The sequence below is a fragment of the Embiotoca jacksoni genome, unplaced genomic scaffold (assembly GCF_022577435.1).
Source record: "Embiotoca jacksoni isolate LCO1_2020_lvr unplaced genomic scaffold, fEmbJac1.0.p SCAF_5, whole genome shotgun sequence".
In the NCBI taxonomy this organism is placed as follows: domain Eukaryota; kingdom Metazoa; phylum Chordata; class Actinopteri; family Embiotocidae; genus Embiotoca; species Embiotoca jacksoni.
Genome location: NW_027185403.1, coordinates 15,983,167 through 16,003,808, shown reverse-complemented (window position 1 = coordinate 16,003,808; position 20,642 = coordinate 15,983,167). Strand labels below are relative to the sequence as shown.

Here is a 20,642-nt window from a genome sequence, read left to right as displayed (position 1 = left end):
AAAGAGAGGATGGCGGGAGAAAGGGATTAGGTAGATTAGAGTGACAGGGAGTAATGGGGGTCACGCTTCCACTGATGGCTGAAGGACAAGAAATGGGGTAAAAACAATGGCGGAAATAAAGAAATAGGAAAGAGGGGAACAAATGGGGGGAACTATGGAAGCAGAAGAAAAAAGTGAGCTACAAAAGATAGGCGTACAGGAGAGTGGGAAGAGAGCAAGGGAACCAGAAGGAAGATTAGCCGGCTGCCAGAGGTCAGTGGTACTGCACCTGTGTCTCCGGTATGATGGGTTTCTCCCCTGGCTTGGAGCTGAAGAAGGAGGAGAGAGGGGATGCAATCACAAGAGGGTCAGGCCTGACGAAGCCGCTCAGGTCACAGCCTGGGATCGTGTTCTCTTCTGTCTTAAGCACCAGAGTGTCCATAGCATAAAACTGGCTCCAGGGCAGCCACACGGTGCGCTCCTGGCTCAGGAAGGGGGCACGCTCGAACCGCAGAGTCAGTGATGCACCACCATTAGCTATCAGGTCAAACCTGGAGAGGTTTGCAAGAAGAGGATGGGAATGAGGTACAGATGGTAAGTGCTGTGGTGGATGAATAGTAATTTGGATTTATACAGTGTCAGTGTTTCTTCTTTTTCTTCTATTATAACATACAGTCCAAAGCCTTAGGAATAATGCAACAACACATCACCTGAAATAGATATTTCAACATTATTTATTATAGTACAATAAACCTGCACAACATACAAAAAGCAGCCATGTCTAGAATGCCCATCTAGACATCAGCTTGGCCTGCAATGTGAATGATAAAAGGTTAGTCTCAGGATAGAGATCATTTTATTAGATGTTATCTTTTAACCTTTCGCCACCAAATTATGGTGAACAGCTGTGGGTTAATGATTAGTAGAGAAACAGGTCACATACACAGTTGTCATGTCTTAGGGGAAATGGCAAGAGCTTTGCAAGTGTCAGGAAGTGCTGTGACCAAGAGCCCCTAACGACTGGGAGGAAATAGCACTCAGCGAGAATAAACAAGGTCAGGCAGAGACATCGCAACATGTTCATTCAAATCACAAGTCCACAGAACTGGTGTCTGCCTCTGAAATTCAAAGTCAACGAAATGTTACTCGAAGTTCAGATATTTCTGGAAGAAAATGCTGCAAAGAAACCATTGATGAGAGGAACCAATTGTTTAAATAATATGAAACAGTAGACACAGATTTCATGATTAGAGGTTGGTATGAAGAACCAATAAATCAAGCTTTTAAAGTCTGGCTGTTCGGGATGTCAGCCAGACTTAAATCCAATACAAATTGTAGGTGAGAAATTGGACAGAACAGTCAAATCAAAGCAGCATACCAACTCCCCAGAAAGTGGAATCCCTGCAGAAAAAAAATGTAAAGTGAGTCAACTAAAACTGTTTGGAGAGTGTCTGTTTGAGGAAGAAAATGCAGTTTGAGAAATTTAAGATTGTACGGTTGTTAAGGATTTGTTTTATACCTTTCTTTGGCCCTTATTTTTGGTTTCACAAAAAGTAAAATGTTAATTTTTAGGTGAAAACAAAGTGTAGAATGATATAACGTGAACAAAACATTTGAATGATGAATCACCGAATACTGTGTACTGTTTCTTACACATTTCTTCAACTGTAATCATGGCAATGTAAATGTCCTTTTTCTATATTTTCAATTAAGATATCGTACATTTACTCCACTGTAATTTGAAATCTAATAATTTGTGGTTGAGTTTCAGCCTAGTTTACTTATGGTATCAGTTTACTAATCTAATCTAATCTAATCTAATCTAATCTAATCTAATCTAATCTAATCTAATCTAATCTAATCTAATATAATCCAATCTAGCATAATCTAATCTAATCTAATCTAATCTAATCTAATCTAATCTAATCTAATCTAATCTAATCTAGTCATACAGCCTATGTGGTGACGTAGTTTCCAAATTTCAGCAAGGAGTGCTGGGTAGCTGTTGTACATACATTCCGTCCTGCCGTGTCAGCGTGTATCCGTAGTGTGGATAGTTGACAAAAGACACGTTCACCCCCACCAGAGGGGTTCCATCTGTAGTCAACACCTGACCCCGGATTAGAGATGCCAAGCTGGAAGAAGACAGAAGAGACAGAGTGAGGGAGCGAAAGGCAATCTATCAACCCAGTCTTCCTGTCCATCCATCATCTGATTTGATTAATCTCTCCATCTTTCAATCATCCAATTTGCCCATTCATTTATTGCGCTGGTCTTCCACCATGGATTAATTAGAAACAATTAGCGACCCCCACCATCTAGATGAGCTCATGTCAATCATGCAAACAAATCTGGACAATGTAGATGGACACGTGGGCATGTTTGTGTATGACTGAGTGCGTGCATGTGTGGACTGTATCCTCAAAAACTGATACACATAGAATAACATTTAAATATTTCAGGGTAACACCACTTTGATGAGTTATTTCCTTTGAAACATCTGACGTCGTCCACTGGAAATGTATGCAGACAAAAATCAGCACCACGGACAGCGCTTCACAGCTCCACTAAATCTATGGGGGAATCTTGGTTTGCCTGCCTGTGGCTCCGGGATTTGTTAAGATCTTGGCTAGCACTGCCAACCTTTCTGAAGTCTATTTGATATTTTTGTTGTGTAATCTAAAGATAGGATATTCTCCACACATTTATTCACTTAAATGTCAAATCTTCTAAGCGCATCAAAGTGCTAACGCACAATCTCAGAGGCATGTGCAATCATTTTTACATCACATTATTGGCAGACAATGAAAAAGCAACAAGTAAATGATGTAAACTCTGATTCCGATTTCCTGCATTTATTAGTATTATAGTTTATATCAAACATGGAAATAATGTTCAAAATAAAAAAAACATTTGTATTACTAAATCATCTCTCTTTTCCCTTTCTGTAAAAATGTGACTCATCTTGCACCCACAGACTCATACATACAGTAAATCTATCCAATCTGATCCCACAAGCTGTGGCACCACTACGTAACATCTCCCATCACCTAAAGCACTCCCGACCTCGTTAGTTTTCCTGTTGTGGAACAATATCATGGGACAGAGGTGTGTGACTTAATATTAGTTTAACTTTAGTTACATTTCCAGCAGTTCATGGTTTCAGCCGAATTGATAGATTTTTCATCTGTTCTCAGCCTCTGTAATTTAAAGATGCTCTAACTGCCTTTTCACTTTGTTTTATCACCCCACTACATGTATCTAATGCCAATCCGAGAACAGAGAGCACTCATCAGTTGAAGGCTTGATGTTCATATTTAGAAATGCTGTCTCTCAGCTCTGTGAAGTCACTTTGTTCGGCCCTTGTCGGCTATAATCGGATGTTACGCATGTGTGGTGCTGGTGATCGAGAATACCACTGCTGGCATGGATATTAAAAATGTATAATTATATGCTTTGGTTTTATGTGTGTTTCGTGCCGTACCTGGAGTTGAACGGGTTTTCCCCGGGGATGATGTGGGTGCTGTCTCGTCCCACAAGCATCTTGACGCGGTCGTAGAAGGAGCGGACTCGGGGCTGCGACATCGGGCTCAGCTGGATGACTTGCAGAGGGTCCCGGGAGCCGCGGCACAGGGGACTGTTCTGACAGGGACTCTGAATGCAGCAGTCTGGGTCCATGCAGTCCGTCAGTCCATCTGATAGAGGAAAGAAAGAGCAATGAGGAGGTGGTGGTATAAGAGCAGTGAGGAATGCAGAAAAAAAGCTACCCCAACTTCTTCCCTTCTTGATTTAATATTTTGATAATCTTTGTTTCTTTCACAGAGGAAAGTTTAATTTTGCCATCCGTAGTGAGGACTCTTCTCAAGAGACCTCTATCTTAATTCTATTTCTTCTTTAATTCATTATTTTTCTCTATCATCCTTTATTCCTTTCACAGGCTTTTATTTTATTTTTTTTTTATTTTTTTTGCAGAAGGCATTCTTAAGCAAAGGCTGCACTTATAACAGCTCTACCCCAAATTTTCTCCTGCTCCCCCCAATTCACCTCCTTCATTGTCCTTGTTGTCAGCGCAGGAGGTCTCCATGGCAACACTGCAGCCGGGGCCCCTCCAGCCTGTCTGACATTCACAGTGCCAGCTCTGCTGGCCCATTGTGCACTGGCCGTTTCCGTTACACAAGTTAGGACAGCCGTCTGTGTGCGAGGAGAACAGCAAGAGGGTAGGGAAGGAGGAGTGGAGGGGTGTGTGTGTGGGGGGGGGGGGAGGGAGGGGATGGGAGGGGAGAGAGAGAGAGAGACAGGGTGATGCCTGTTTGTCCTATATACATCTATACAGGTGGACATACATGTCCTTACACTGACAGCTACACTTACACATGATAGATCAACAAGTCTCACTCGATTTAATAACCACATACTGGTGGCATACTGTCAGTCTTTATTGGTCAAGAATCAATTTAAATCAGCAGGTCAGCTTTCATGCACACTTTTCCATTTTTATGTCTCTCCACCTGAGAGATGGTGGCCTCAAACGTGTGTGTGTATGTGTGGACATAGGGAGGCTAGATAACGTACTGCGTAGAGCCCCACCCAATCATCACTGTCTTTCTCTCTTTGCACTCGCTCTCTCTCTCTCTCTCTTACTTATGATTCAGTGTAGGTAATGGGATTCTGATGGCCTGAGAGTAATGCTTTCTCATGAGCGAATGAGATTATGTTTGACAGAGTGTGTGTGTGTGTGTGCACGTATGTGTGTGTCTATGCGGTGGCAGTCTATGAACTAATAAACCTTCACTTTAGTTTATGCACAAACCCCCCCCCCCCCCCCCCCCCCAAAAAAAAAAAAAAAAACCTACCAGAATCTAAGGCCCCGGAGCCAAGTAAGTTCTATAACTAACATAGCAAGGGCACCCTCAACTCAAGAGTGACCATAAGGCAAGGAAAAGCAGGCTTTTCAAGGCAGTCTGGATAAGGGAATTTGCAATTATAGAGGATAGCACCATTATCGTATCGTAACATTATCTGGTAACTTCTGTTTGATTGTATTACTAAGGAAAATTTAAAGTAATATTTTCTTTGGCAGAGAATTCGACATGAGGTTTGATACCACGCTCACATTTGTCTGTTCAATATGAAGCTACAGCCAGCTGGCAGTTAATGTAGCTTAGCATAAAGACTGGGTGTATCTTCACCTCTAATGCACACAAATTAACATATTATATATTGTGTAATTAATCTATATAAATACTCATGTTCAAAATCTTACATTTCCTGGTTTCATAGGAGGGTACAGTATGTGGGGGACTATTTCTTGCCTGGCAGCAGTGACTTCCTGGAGTCTTGATACTGCATGGTTGCCAGGAAACAAATTGTGACTCCAGGAAGTTATTGTGCTTGGTCGAGAAGAAGTCCCATTACATAACCTCTTGTAAGACAAAAACATTTTTACACTTTGGACAGAGCCAGGCTAGCTGTTTCCCCCTGTTACTATCTTCATGCTCATCTAAGCCAAGTAGCTGCAGGCTCAAGCTTCATATTGAATAGATAGATTTGAGATAGTATCAATATTCTCATCTAATGTGTGGTGAGAAATCAAATGCAGTATTTACTAAAATGCTAATTTATTCCTTTAAAAATAATCCTTATAGTAAAATAATTCGACTACATATACACTTTTATATTCCATTTAATAATCTGCATCCATGCTGTGGCACATCAATGCCTTTAAAAAAAAAAAAAAAAAAAAAAAAAGCCTTTAACTCCTGCCCTGTCATACCATTTTCCTGTATTGCTCCAAATCACACCTTTCTATCTCTATTGCAAGACTGTGCGTTTGCCACATTATAATCTATCAAGAAGAGGGGAGAAAAAAAGGCACGATGACACACAATGACAATGTTTTCTCCAGCAGCACAAAGAGCCCCAAACAAACTTGTCACAGTGATTTCCTCTTCAATAAATGAGGGAGCGGGATGCGACACTGTTAAGTCTACCCACAGGAGATGGAAGCAAAGACAGGGTTGACTGATAAAACAATACGTGCATGCATGGAAGGCATTTACTCACACACACACACACACACACACACACACACACACACACACACACACACACACACACACACACACACACACACACACACACACACACACACACACACACACACAGAGCACGACACACCCTGGAGATATGACCTGACATTTCTCACTCAGTAGTGGTGTGCCGGCACAGAGTGAGGAAGGACAAAATAACCCAGTAAGAGATTATGAATATGAAATGCTTTTCACTGAGTCCTACTCAGTAGATTAATGAACATATTTTCACTCAAGTTGCACTGTAGGATTTTGCCCTCTAACAAATCGCTGCATCAATAAAGCCATGCATTATGAATATAAATAGTGCAATCTAAACCGTGGCAGCAGCTAAATTAACAGGCATTTCACCCCGATTGGCATTTTATCATACGGCTCGACCACCAGACGACGAGAGAAAGTCAACAAAGGACTTTGAGAAAGACAGTGCGCCATCTTGTTTTGGGGGATGGGCGGCGGGCAGAGACGCTTAACAATGTTTTTCAGCTCAACAAGGGGAATCAAATCAAAGGTTTTATCTTTAATTATTACCACTTTCTGCATCAGGGGACTGCTCATGATGTTGTATTAACAGTCAGGGTGGAATAGATTGTCCTCAAGTATTGAGCTCAGGGAACAAAGGCAGTTAGCAGTGATTGCCTGTTAAATGGAGTTGCCATTTAAAACAGCCAAATACTTATGAAGCACCCGGACAGGACAATCCATAGTGGGCATTGATTGGCTTGCCTGGGCAGGCTGACACGAGGCTCCTCTCTCTTTAATGCCAGTACCCAGTCGATACCCCCTCATACTAACTAGAATAAAGTGGGATTTCAGAAACTATTAAGTCCACCCTCCCCAGTAATGTAGTTGGACTCTGATGAAATCCCCTTAAAAAGGAGACGAAATTGCCTTGGGTTATGGGTCAGCACACACACTCTTGTGTGATATGCAGTGTCTGCGGGTGTGGATGGTGGGGCATATGACTGGATAGATACTGTGTAAGACTCCGAGGATGAAGTGAGAGAGAGAGAGAGACGGGAAGAGATAGAGAAAGAGACAGAAAGAATGAGAACAAAGTGCATAAAAGAAACTACGTCCAGACATTGTACTAAAAAGTTCCACCATTCTCTCCATTCCCTGTGTACCCAGCTCTGTCTCCTCTAAAGGTCATAAAGTAAAGGTCATGGCCATAAATCCACCATCACAGCTCATAGATGGACCAGATAACTCTGTACTTTCTCAAAATGAAACTAGACTCATCTCCTTTTGCTATTTAAGCTACCTTAGAAATTACATTGATTGCTTTATCCCACATTGTTCCTTGAGCTGCCTCTCTGCTTCTCTTTGGCTCCTTCTGTTCTTCTTTACTCTCCCTTTCTGTCTCTTGCTCCCTCTTTAACCCTGCAATTTACCTTTTTCTCTGGGCTGATTCTTCATAAAACAATGAGAGCTATTCCATTAAGCGTAGAGGGTGAGAGGACACTCTCAACGGTGCTCCAGGGACCTGTACTGCCAGGCAATCTGTGCCGCTCTGCGCAGCTCGACAGAGGTTCAGCTGCGGGATATCTATTAAGCATTCGTGTTGTGCGTGTGAGACATCTCACCCCAGACCCAAACCCTTCTCTGTTTGCATCGATGTCTTAACCTTAGCTGTTATTCCATTTATCTTTGCATGATCTGACTAAACTGTATTTTGTTTCAGGTCGGCAGGGAGGGGTTTGATGAAAAGATAGAAAATCTGGAATTAATGCAGTATGCCTGCTGCATGATCAAACACACACACGTGCACACAAAACACATTTATGAGCCAATCTACCACGGCCGCAACTATTGCCACAAATACCTAAATGTATACACACGCACACGCACACGCACACACGCACACACACACACACACAGTTAACAGCTCTGTATTTTTGACACCACATTAAGGCCTTGCATCAGTGGCCTATGAAATTCACCAATTACCTCAAAAGTTCTTTACAACTTTCATCATTTTCTCCTTGTGTGAAGCAGCTGTGCAAAATACTCGACTAGAATTCCTGAGTGTTATGTGTTTGTGTTTTCAGGTTCCACATTAGAGACATTGAGAGGAACACGCTCATACGCATGCACAACCACACACTCACAGCACAGCCCCTCAACACAGCTGATACCACACTAGGCTCTACGGTACCCCACAACACATCAAGGCTCAATGACAGCTTACCACTGCTGTAGTGCACTGGTGCAAAGGGTAGTGCACTACATGTAGGGAGTCGTCATTGAGGCTGGCACCCTAATCTAGGGACAGATAGCACCACAGAGTCTACAGAGCCAAGCCAGGCCAAAACCCACAAATGCAGCAGCTAGCTTCTACCACCACAGGCTAAGAAACAAAACACCAGAGTCAGATACGGTACCTGCTTTGTCAACCATGCTCCCATGGTCTGCAGTGGGAGAAAATGTGCAAAAGGTAAGAGATGGAGAGAGTATTTTCTTTTAAATAAAAGCAAGCAACATCATGCAGAGCTGAAATGAATAACAGGCAAGCTGAGCTAAGCTAACACTGAGAGTGTCTGGTGCTCGTGAAGTGTGCTTTGCGTCAAGCTGAAGCCTGACAACTCTTTCATCTTCGGCTGATGCTGCAGTCAAAGCTGCCCTACTTTCTGATGGGGGAAATGGGGAGATCATAAACTGCTATTCCCCTGTGCATATGTATGTGTTGGCGTGCGTGTGTGTAGGTGTATATATGTGTTGCCATGTGTGTATCTTGGTGTTTGTTTTTGGCGTGTGTATTAGATTGCAATCACAGTGCTTCTGGTGACAAGGAAATGAGACTTTGTGTCTCAAAGCACTGCCGCTGAATCAAAGGAATCTGGCACTCATCCATCCAAAGTGACAGTGATGTCAATATGAGACAGTGATTGACTGACAAAAAACACTCACTCACACTCTGGCACAACTGTGTGCGTGCACACACACACACACACACACACACACACACACACACATACACAATGTAAGAGTTATTCTTTGTATCACAGTGAGGTGAAGAGTTTTGCCTTTCATCACGTAACTTTGGTGTTTCAAAGGCCATAAAAAACGAAGACTCCTGAGGTCTGCAGTTGAGAGGCAGCCTAAAAACAGCTAAATCCTGCTCTTTTGTAATCCTCCCACCCCCATTTCTAAGAAGTTTGCTCCTCTTCTCTCTGTTTGCCCACCTTCTACGTCAGCCCCCTTCTTCAATTCCCTATGGCCCTCCTTTTGCCTCCTCTTCTCATTCCCAAATTCCTTCAACAAAGTAAAAAGGAGCTGCCAGTTTAGTCTGACTGGGAACTGGCGTTCTATGCACACCCACGTGTTGACACACAGACACACATCAAACACACACCCCCAGACACACACACTCTCAAATTGAACACAGAGACAGTCTTACCGATGGTGCAGTGCTCTCCGTTCCAGCCCTGGTGGCACTGGCACTTCCCATCCTTGCAAGTTCCGTGTTTGATGCAGAGTGGGTTGCAAACCCGCTGGTCGCAGCCGGCGCCGGTCCAGCCTTCCTCACAGCGACAGGCTCCACCCATGCACACTCCGTGGGTTCCACAGTCAACGGAGCAAACCTCTGAAGGAAGAGAGAAAGCTTTGGGTCACAACAAAACTTCTGGACTCAAAAATGTATGTTTCTGATGTTATTTTTTGTAATGTTGTTTAATTTACTCTTTGTTATGTATGTACTCCTACTGCATCTTGCTGCTTAGATGCCTTGTTAGATATCTGGGTTGTATAAATCTGTTGTTTCAACAAGTTCAAACTGACTACATTTGAATATGTTTGCGTAGTCATTGAAATGCCCTTTGAAACAATGGCGATATGTAACCATCTAAAACTTCCACTTTTAAACAACCTTTGGACAATGTTCAATTTGGAAATCATAAAATGGGTTCTATTCTTGACTTCATCCCATGTGGCAGTGAGAAACAAATTACTTTGGCAAGTGCAAAAAAATAGACTACCTTAAGCTGCAAAACAATCAAATCCACATTACACACAATACAATTCTTCCTCATGCACCTTTAATTAAAATCAGTGTTTGTAGTTGTGTGACGACAGGGTTTATTTCCTGAGCCTCCATTACAGTCACTGTCTGGGAGGCTCAGATGTTGCAGGCGGCGGTGGTGCATGTGGTGAGATGTGACAATCTCACTCGTGTGCTCAGGACCCCCGGTGTGCAGGGAACATAGTATGTTCCTGCACAGACGTTTTGATACACACTCGCTGAAGGATCCTGCAGTGTGAAATAATGTTGTCTTTATTAAAGTTAAGCATTGCTTCTCTAATAACAAATGCTGGAGCTCTGTGTGTGTGCTGCCGAGATAGGAAGCGCTCTGAGGCTGGCAGGATGGAGGCTGCTGTCTCTCCTATAGAGGAAGCTTAACGCTTCTTTGTTGAAATGAAGAGCTGTGAAAGTCGAGTATTTAATTATAAAAGGTGTTTAAATGTGAACGCTGCTATTTTTTTTTACAAGAAATATCTTCAATCTTCTTTCTTATTCTAACCTGGGGTGCTGCCGGGAATCATGAGCCTCATGCTCCATGTATCCACAACGCAAACACAACTCCAACGTACATATACTCAATGAGTTTAAAAAAACACTTGGATCTGGTATTTTATTACCTCTTTTATTTTGTTTCGTGACTGTGGGCTGGGTGCGGGGGTTTGCTACTTGTTTCTGTGCAGTTTTTTTTCCTTCCTTTTGTTCTTGCTGAATTTTCTTAAATGTTATTTCTTACATGTTGTCCATGTTATATAAAGCCCACTGTGATGACATTTCCTATACAACACGAGTGCTTTGCTGTGCCCGTTTTGGATTTGGAGCGCTACCCTGATAATCATAAAAAGCTATCATAATCATACAGTCTGACACACTGTCACAAGCTGACAGTCTGCAGAGAGGGATGATTTTATATATTCTACACAGTAAACACTTGCCATATTTTATCCCTGCATGTTCCAGTTTGGCTTAGCTAAAACAACAGTTGCTGTATACTGCTTCTCAGCATGTTGTCATTTTTGTGGTTTTGTATATTTTATCCAAATGCAGTTTGGAAACAAATTACAAACTAATTAGCCATGTACCCGGGGACCGTGTAATATTTTGGGCTGATGTGCAGTCAGGAGTCATTTTCCTCCAACTCTGACACCCCAAACCCAATCTTAATTCACAGCATTTGACTTTTGCAGCTGTACTTACCCATGGAGCAGTCAGGTCCCATCCAGTTAGGGTCACAGCTGCACAGCCCAGTGTCTGGTATGAAGGCACCGTGGCCATGGCACTGGTCTGGGCACTGGGCCCTGGGCAGCTCGCAGTGGAGCCCTCCCCAGCCTGGTTTACAGTGGCACTCCCCATTCACACAGATGCCATTGTTGGAACACGTCGGATCCAGGCAATCCACTGCATTAAGCCACCAATGTTGAAAAGGAAATAAACAAGCGGAGGAAAAACCAATGAGCAAAAACTTACAAAGGCAAGAAAATGCCACATCAAAGCTGATGACAGAAACCGTTTTTTGTTTTTTTTTAAAATAAGAGATGTGACATATTTACATTCATATTGCGCACATAAAGATAATGAAATAAAAGAATATATTACCAGAAATATTTCTAAAGCAATTAAAGCACACGATAATGGATAGCTAAGTCAGTAATTGGGGCACAGCAGCAAATGTGCGCCGCTCTGAAAGAGCAGCGAGCTTCGCTGACACATCATTTGGTGTGAGCTTTTGCGTGCGTGCACAAGCAAGTGGATGCATTGTTGTGTATGCGCGCCTGTGACGATACAGGGGGGAGAATCTGACACTGTCAGTCTGCCAGGTTGACAGGCAGCTCTGAGTCCAAGCCATGAGTGAAAACCAATTTGACAAATTACCTCCTCCCGGCAGAGCGCCCACCCACCCCTCCTCAGGCCTCCTCTCATCGCTCTGCCCCGGTCACTCACACTTTCTCTCTCTCTCCTTGTCTTCTTGTATGTAACACCACTCTCTGCCCTCCTCCCCCACCACCACCACCTCAGGCATGATTGACCCCACCGCACCCCTTTCGCACACACATATTAATAAAAGTGCACGTTCGCACGTAACCTCGGCCACTCCATTTCTGTTTGCCTGGCAGAAATGGCGGATCACAGCTATTGATTTTCATGTCACTGGCACTCCAGGTAAATTGTTTGAGGGACTCAGCTGTGATGAATATCAGATTTGAGACCAGAGGAGAGGAGAAAAAAAATTGGATGAGAGGGAGATGGAGAGAAAAACATAGGAGGTGCAGAAGAGAAAACGCTGACCTTGTTCTCAGGCTCTGTGTTTTGACTTCTTCTGTCACTCTGCTTCTTTCTTCCCTTTGTCTTTCTCTCCCTCTCTTCATCTTTAGCCTTGCAACGCTGCTTTCTCTTTCCTCCCTCCTTCTCCAATTCTCTCTTTCTTCATACATATTCACCTCCCACCTTCCTGACTCTCACTCTCTCCTCTTCATCTTTTATCCCCCTTTTTGTTTTTTCTCTCTTGCCTCCTGATGACTGAGAAGGTGGCACGCTGATCTTCCTTAACAAGAATCGATAGAAGCGATTTCAACCCTTAATATAACCTCTGATGTGTTTGGCTGCAGGATCATACTTCATTTGTATATATGGAGGGAGCGGACACTCAGTCAAGGAAAGATTATGCCATGATGAGCTGTCTGACTGCAGTTCGAGGGGAGGGTGTGTGTGTGTGAATGCGTGAGATGTGTTTGTTGTGCTGAAAACACTCATGTTTCCTTCAAAATAATGACTCTGACATGCCGAAACCCACGCGCACAGGATGACAGAACCAGCACATTAAACCATCACACATCCTTGATGATTACCACACCATTCCTGCTCTCACCCTCTGCACAGCTCGGCCCTTTGTAGCCGATGGAGCACACGCAGTTTCCATCGGTGCAGGTGCCGTGGCCGCTGCAAAGAGGGTCAATGCACTGCGTGACGGGGACATCGCACTCAGGTCCTTTCCAGCCGCTATAACACACACAGGAGCCCTTGTCGTATTGGCCGTTGCCGCTGCACAGCACTGGGCATGCCGCTGGAGGAGCAGAGAAAAGAAGGAAAGATTAAACCTTGTCCACGAGAAGAAGGAAAAAAAACAAAAAAAAAAACAATTAGCGAGCTTTTTAGAAATTCTGAAAGCAGTGAAAAGTCTCTGTGGCCACCCACACACATCCACACCCCACCGTGCAGGAGGGTGAATAGAGTGGTTAAGGGTCTGGAGAGTGCCAATGACATGAAGAGTAATTACAGGCAGAGGTAACTAAACTATTCATCAAAGCTGTCTATCCCAGGTGAGCACAGAGCCAGGGAGTCGTTAGCTGAGGGAGCTGCCATTCATCATCAGTCATCTTGTCTCGGCTCAACCTAAGGCCATGCGCCATCTTGCTGCTCTTAATCCTCTTTTCACTGTCTGTGCCGAGTTGAGATGTGTCTGCTCATCTAATTAGACGGCGGAATCGACATCATTTTTTCTGACGGCAGAGGCGCATTTGTAAACAGCTAATACCTTTGGAGCAGTCCATGCCATGGAATCCTGGGAAGCAGTGACACACACCAGAATTACACTCTCCGTTACCATGGCAATTGCGCGGGCACTCTTGCACTGAATCTGTGAAGAAGATAAAGTGAGACAGAGAAAGAGAGAGAGAGAAAGACGGAGAGTTTGATGGCAAGCATCAAAGCATTGCATTAAATCATTTTACCCATTCATTCTTTAAGATACTACAAATTGAGTCAAGTCGCTGTGAGTCTCACAGTCACACAGACATCAAAAGCGAACGCTCGCCTCCAAGATTCCATGCATTCCTTTTTCTGTGCATTTTTCATTGTGTTAGGAGAATACATTTTGAATCAGCCATTTCTCAAGGTGGTATCCGTTATCCATCCACCCCTGCTCTGTGCTCTGTCTAGAAGAGTATTCAAAGAAAGACAGAAGAGTATTCCCTGCCAACATGCTCGAACCCCTCCGGTCCCCGTCTCTACATTCTGCCTCCTCTCTTTTTCCTTGTTTTGGTTGTTTACTCCTCGCTCATGTCTGGCCCCACAAGGGTCATAAATACTTCATCCAGGTGTGGTTGCTTGGCGCAGCTTGGCAGGTTTTAGCTGGACTCTACGTGTGTTGTTTCTGGCTGTGTGCATACATGACTTCAGCTGCTCCATCCAGCTTTTAGTGCCTCTTAACCCACTTACCTAGAGGAGAACAGTTTGGTGGGAACAAACCGGGTCCATGCAAATCATAAGGAGGAATTCCTCCTTTCCAAATGCTCTTTTTTTCCCTCCAATTTCCACTCTTCTTTTACACAAAGCTTTACTCAGCCTATCCACACCAGCTCTCCGTAGAACACTCTCTCTGTCCTCAGTCAAATTCCCCCCCCCCCAAAAAACCTAAGCCCCTTGTCTCCCTCTTACCCTAATGTCACCCTCTCTTTCACTCCCCTCTTCAGCTCCTCCTCCTCCCGTCCTTCACTCCACTTCATTCCATTCCGGCTTTGCCCCCACCATTATGTCTTCCCTCCATCTCCCCCTCTCACTATTCACTCTAATTCTGCCCTCACCGCCTCTGCCTCTCCATCCCTGCGCTACTCCTGCCGCTGAAAGCACTACCCCCAGATCTTGACAGTGAAGGATTCTTTCACTCGGCTTGGCTCTTTCCATCCAATCCCCCCCACCCCACCCTCTTGTGCTCACACTCAACTGGCTCCAACACAACTGAAATTATTTGGGACACTGTACCGGGTCCAAAAATCATTCAGTTTACAGGGTTGTGGCACTGTTTTATGTGGATATGTTCTGGTGCAGTAGCAGTTCAGTAGCTGATCCATCTTCTTCACACACACACACACACACACACACACACACACACACACACACACACACACACAGGAAGTGAGTGTAAACTCTTTGATATCTAAAGTAAGTTTTTTTTTTAATGCATACGACACTGGTGGAGATACTAGAGAGTCCAACTATGTTTTGGCAAACACAAATCTTTGAACTCCCTCAGCGCTCCCTCCTACTTGACAATGTCAGATGGTTGTATTGTTATTGTCAACATTGTGCACACGCTGAGGGTGAGTGTTTTTGCACATAGTGAATGTGTTAAATCACTGAGAAATAAAGGGGGGTTTGACTAAAATACTATCCATCTAGCATCAGTGTCACTGGTAGGAAAAGTTTAATTTCCTCTCCCTGTACCCACCATCTACATGCTGGTGTTTAATCTTATTTCAGCTCCCAACCGGCTCTTCCCTGCCCCGCCACACCACCACCACAACAAAACACTGGCTCCGTCTCACCCATGATATTTGTGCTGAAGGAAACCGTCTCCCTCTCCCGACCGTCGTTGTAGAAGGCCAAGTGCCAGGCGCCGGCGTCCAGGTACTGGACAAACACCGCCTCATTGAGGACCACGGTTTGGATGCTCCTCCTCTCGCGTGGAGACTCCACCACGCTCCACTTCTCCTTCCCGTCGAGGCGCTCCATATAGTCATACTGCGGAAGAGAGAGTGTGAGGGAAAGTTCAGGGGAAGCGACAACGTAGGAATTAAATGATTCAGTTCTGAAGTTAGGCCTTGGAAAAATACCCTTAGTTGTATATAGTGGAAGATTTAAGGCTGCGGGAAATAAGTGTAGCCAAGGAATCATGAAGAATGCAACACGGAGCTCCTTGTGGCCTGTAATTCTCTGGAAACACTGCAGGAACTGTTTTTAATGTCGCACAGCTGCATGAGCTCTACCAGCTTAAAACAGGTCAGGCAGTGAAACAGTTATCTTCATGCAATTATCCCTTCCTAATCAAATCCATTGTTAATTGAGTAGTTTCTAATTAATAAGAGGCAGTAAAAGTTACATTACTGTGAAATTTAATTAAGTGTAAATCTTAGTCGAAAGGATTTTTTTTGAAATTATTATAATGAATCACAAATGAACTTTAAGTCGTCCCATGAAACAAGCAAGTTTTTCTTAATGTGTTCTCCATTGTAGCTGATGAATATGAAGATTATTCGTTCATTATGAAGCTTTCATAATGAATAAAATAATAATTCTGCGAGTAGCTCATTACCCTAAAGGTATTCAATCCAGACTTGCGTGTAAAGATTTTACCTGTGCATGGGAGGGAGGCAGGCCCTTGCGAATGTACACTCCGAACAGGGCGTCCTTGCCGAGGGAGATGTTGAATTTGAGGAACTGGGGTTGGCTGAGGTGGAGCAGGGACCTCCAAAACACTCCCGGAGGGACTTCTTGGGTCACCCGCCGCCCGACCTCAATGTTGCCCATGTCTATACTGCTGTTCCGGCCTGCCCAAGGACCTGGAGCGAGGGGAAAAGAAACTGCATAATCTGTGATTATAGGCATTGATTGGTAGAGTCAATAATTAATCATCACACTTTACTGGGAATAATATGCTATAAAAATTCACAGCCATTGAATTGTAGAGGACGTGCACCATTAACTCTGCAAACTGTGTGTTCAGAGTTTATGCTAAAATGAGAATAGGTGTTGGGATGCAAAATAATGGCATTGTATCAAAGCCTGTAAGACTAGTGACTTTGTTGTCTGGGCTGAACTGATAGAGGGCTGATAGAACTGCAGAGCAGAGATTTCCAAGCAAGCTCAGCAGACAGGCACACAGAAACACACAGCATCCTGCAATCAGGTCAGTCATCTAACAGCAGAGTGTCGGGGCCCAGACAGAAAAAGACTGAGTGTGAGAGTGGGTGCGTGTGCGTTTGTGCAGAATAGCAAAGAAATAAAAGTAACAATGATAAGAACAACAGCAGCAGCATCTGGCCTCGACGGCTGGGGAACACAACACAACAGTCCTCTCATTAATACAGAATGCAGACACAGAGCAGCAGCCCACACGTACCTATGGTACATGCTGTGTGTGTTACAGAGCGAGATCGAGCTGGTGAAAGAAGAACAGATAGAAAACCGCATGGGGGCCTTAAAAGGCGGGGTGAGGGGGGGCAAGGAAGTGAATGAGGGGAGTTTTACCTCGCTGCTGACTGAAACGATAAACTCGGCTCGATACAACTCAGACGAGTGGTTAAACAGCAATGATAGCACAGCGAGCACTGTCACGATTTAGATCAATATTTTAGTTAGTCTGTTTTATACAGAAGATAGAGCGATTGAAAGCCATAAAGGACAAGGCTGCCTGCATGATTCTTGTCTCTAACATACCCAACAATGTGTTAGCCTGTCCTTCAAAACTTTCTGACTTTCCTGCCCGTCTGTTGCATTCAGCCTCAAATCTATTTGTTTCCACAGAAGACATTCATATTTTAAAATTAGTCCAAAATACTAAACATTATTGTAGGAGGAAGAAGTGACTTTGTCAGGGATTATTTACACCTGTGGATTGATACACATGTGGCATACAGCACCATAAATAAGGTGGAACTGATTCCAAAGAAACTACAGCGCTCCCGCTTGTCATAATGAAGGAACATGTCTCATAGCACACAGAGTGGCTCTTTAATATATATAATGATAGTTTCTGGACAACAATGGAGCTCTATGGCACAGAGAATAAGATATATCAGGCTTTTTACACAAACAAACTTTACAGAAAAAAACACGTGAATTTCCCATGTGCAAAACCTCATGTGACCACATACACATGTGTAACATATATTTTGCCCATTGAAAACACGTGGTTTTGGAACATTTTCATTGAGTCATGTGTGAATCCCATGTAGTTTCCCATGTGAAAACATTTCCTCATATTTTGCCCATGTTATCATAAACATGGTAAACGTGTGTCATCACATATGATCAACTGTGTCCCATGAGAAAAACACGGAACCTGTGTTTTTTCTGTATAACACGTTATGATCTATTTATTGTTGATTTCTGTTTTTTCATGGGGTTTGCTGTTGGGAAGAAGAATACTGAATGTTACCAGCCTCATCGTTTAAATTCAATTTTGTGGTATTTTTTTTTTTACAGTCTACATTATTTTGTACAAAAGTGTTTGCGGGTCCAGGCATTACGGAGATCTGAATGTGTGCGTGTACTGTAGTTCATACCTCTGCCGCCAGAGGGCAGTGTGGCCACATCGCTGTTGACAGGCAGACCGGCTCCGAGTCCGTTGTTTAACACTGGGCCGTCGGATGGCTTCAGCTGCCAAGTCAAACCCAGCAAGTTGATCGCTGCACCCAAACAGAGGGAGAGAGGATATGAGGAGTGGTGACGGTGGTTAGTTGGTGAGGTGGGAACTGTGGAAAGCTCGGAAGAAATACGAGAGACCGACCCTCTTAAGTCTGAACTGTCATTTATACGGTAAATCTGGCAGCTTTTGGCTTTAAACTTGCGTGAGTGCGCATCAATCAAACGCACTGCAACGCAAAGTGGCAGCTAACCTCAAGTCTTACAAAACATACAATTAAAAATCATAAAAAAAAAAAGAAAAAAGAAATCCTTCTTTTCTTTCCCTTTCTTTACCTTCACCTCTCACCGGTATTCTTCACAATCTCCTGCCTTTTATTTGGGAGCCTTTACACCGTCTCACGGAGAGCAAAGTGACAGATTGCTCTCTGAAGGGAACGCTGTATGACTCTCCCTTCCCTTCTCTGCTTTTGTCCTCTGTTGTGTTATTGTGTGCTGGTGGTGGAAGGATGCTCGAGTGTGTTCACTCTTCACTTTGTCAGCTCTTTACTCTTCCCCACGTCTCTTCCTCCTTAGCCTGCTGCCAACCGTCTCCTCCCTCACCCCCTCTCCCCCCCCCACAACACACACACACACACACACACACACACAAAGAGAGAAAAAAAAACTGAACAGAAAGAAAACAGTCTGTTCCCTTACTGTACAAAAAAACAAAAAAAGTACAAGTTCAGTGATTCTTCGGTGACAAGTATGTTTCTGTTTGTTGTAAATGACTGTTTTGATCTCTCTAATTCTTTTGAACAATCTCCGAAGGGGAGAAAAAAATGGAAATGCATTGTTTGCTCATGTTTGAATATTTAAGATAAAGTCATAGCAAAGGCGCAACACACCTGCAGTGCCGTGCGCATGCATGGATGCTGTGATGTGGGCTTTGATGATAACATGGACGTGTGATTGTGTACAATGCGTTATGTAGGTGTTGTTGCGCGCTTATCCACACCACAGCCTCACATCACCTGTATCAGAAAGCTTCGGGAATCCATTTCCCCTCTTGTCAAAGTCTATCTCCACTTGCCCAGGGTTTGCACACACACCGGGATGGATGGGTGTAAAAGCTGGAGGAGAAGAAGATGCGGCGGCTTCAGGATTTGTTGCCGGCGCAGACTCATTCTCACCCCTGATGTCCCATCTCTTTCTCTCCTCTCGCTCGGTGTCTTTGTTTCTCCCTTTTTTTTTTTTTTTTTATATTTTATCTCTCTCCCTCTTTCTCCCCTCCCTCGCTCCTGGTCAAAGGAAAGCGCTGACACCTTGGCTGTTGCCCGGCCTCCACTGTCAGCTCTTTTCTTATTTTTTTTTTTTTTATGTGGGTAGGAGGAAGAGGGCGAGAGGGGGAGGGGGTATAGAAAACAAGGGCAAGAATGAGAGGGAGAAAGGCAGCGAGACTGGAGTTCTTCCCCATGTCTCTTTTCTCTTCCATCCACCTCTTGCCCTCTCCTCTTTTTATCGCGCTGACCTTCACTCCTCCCCTTCTTTTTCCTTTTAATTCCCACTTTTTTTTCTTCCTCCTTTTCTCCTTATCTTCGCCTGTCCTTCTTTAAGGATAACGCAGACGTGCATCCACGCACACACGCGGGCGCAGGCACGCACGCGCACGCAAAGATGGTATCACAGGGCGTCGATAGAAAGATTGCCTATTGAATCAGCTGGAGACAGTAAGCAATTGTGAGTCTATTGTGACGGCGCTCTCAATCTAGGTCACCCCCAAGAACACATCAGACAGCCCTATGGTTGGCTCATTGTGTGTGTCTGCTTCATTGTGTTTGTGTCTCGGTGAGGCTTGGTGCACATGTGTGCTGTTCCCAAATTACCCCCGCGCCCCCCCCGCCCCCCTCCCCCACTCCCGTGTGGGTGGCTGCGGGGAGCGGACCGATAGGTGGCACACTGACTCCTCGGTGACAAGAGCACAAAAGCCAACGCTTTGTCAACAGGTTTCTTTGCTGCAAGACGCATAGAGAAAGAAAGACAAAGAGAGACACTTGTTATCATTCTCTTTGCAAGGACAATCTCTCATTTTAACAGCACTTCGAACTTTGTTAGGGTGTAATTTCAGCTAAAATGAAACTGCTGAAATTGGTGTATTTAGCTTTGTGCTGCTATAATTTTAAGCATTTTCTTTTCTGATCATAATTGCCATAATTACTGTTTTCAAGCAGAATTGGAAGGCTTTATTAAATGCCATGCCAATGAAGCCTATCTGAATTGATTTCGACTGACAGTCATGGGCGACAACAACAGAGATAGTCTGACTTGGGCTGTGTTTCTGTTCAATCTCTGTCTTCTCACTAGTGTTCACTTTGACAGACACACACACACACACACACACACACACACACACACACACACACACACACACACAC

General features: G+C 44.0%; 1 protein-coding gene across 8 annotated transcripts in view; it reads right to left on the bottom strand.

Moving 5' to 3' along the window:
- The window catches only part of tenm2a (teneurin transmembrane protein 2a), a 200,508-nt gene that overhangs the window by 15,779 nt on the left and 164,087 nt on the right, over positions 1-20,642 (bottom strand). For 5 of the 8 annotated variants that reach the window (XM_069171450.1, XM_069171453.1, XM_069171454.1 and 2 more), the window contains 12 exons: positions 18,147-18,269; positions 16,216-16,442; positions 15,408-15,603; positions 13,619-13,720; positions 12,953-13,147; positions 11,284-11,484; positions 9,469-9,654; positions 8,453-8,479; positions 4,024-4,170; positions 3,464-3,674; positions 1,995-2,114; positions 269-530 (listed from right to left, as the gene is read on the bottom strand). In XM_069171450.1, the coding sequence (XP_069027551.1) occupies positions 269-530; positions 1,995-2,114; positions 3,464-3,674; positions 4,024-4,170; positions 8,453-8,479; positions 9,469-9,654; positions 11,284-11,484; positions 12,953-13,147; positions 13,619-13,720; positions 15,408-15,603; positions 16,216-16,442; positions 18,147-18,269 (1,997 nt within the window). The remainder of the gene's footprint in view (positions 1-268; positions 531-1,994; positions 2,115-3,463; positions 3,675-4,023; positions 4,171-8,452; positions 8,480-9,468; positions 9,655-11,283; positions 11,485-12,952; positions 13,148-13,618; positions 13,721-15,407; positions 15,604-16,215; positions 16,443-18,146; positions 18,270-20,642) is intronic. The other 3 variants (XM_069171449.1, XM_069171451.1, XM_069171452.1) reach the window with 2 other exon arrangements.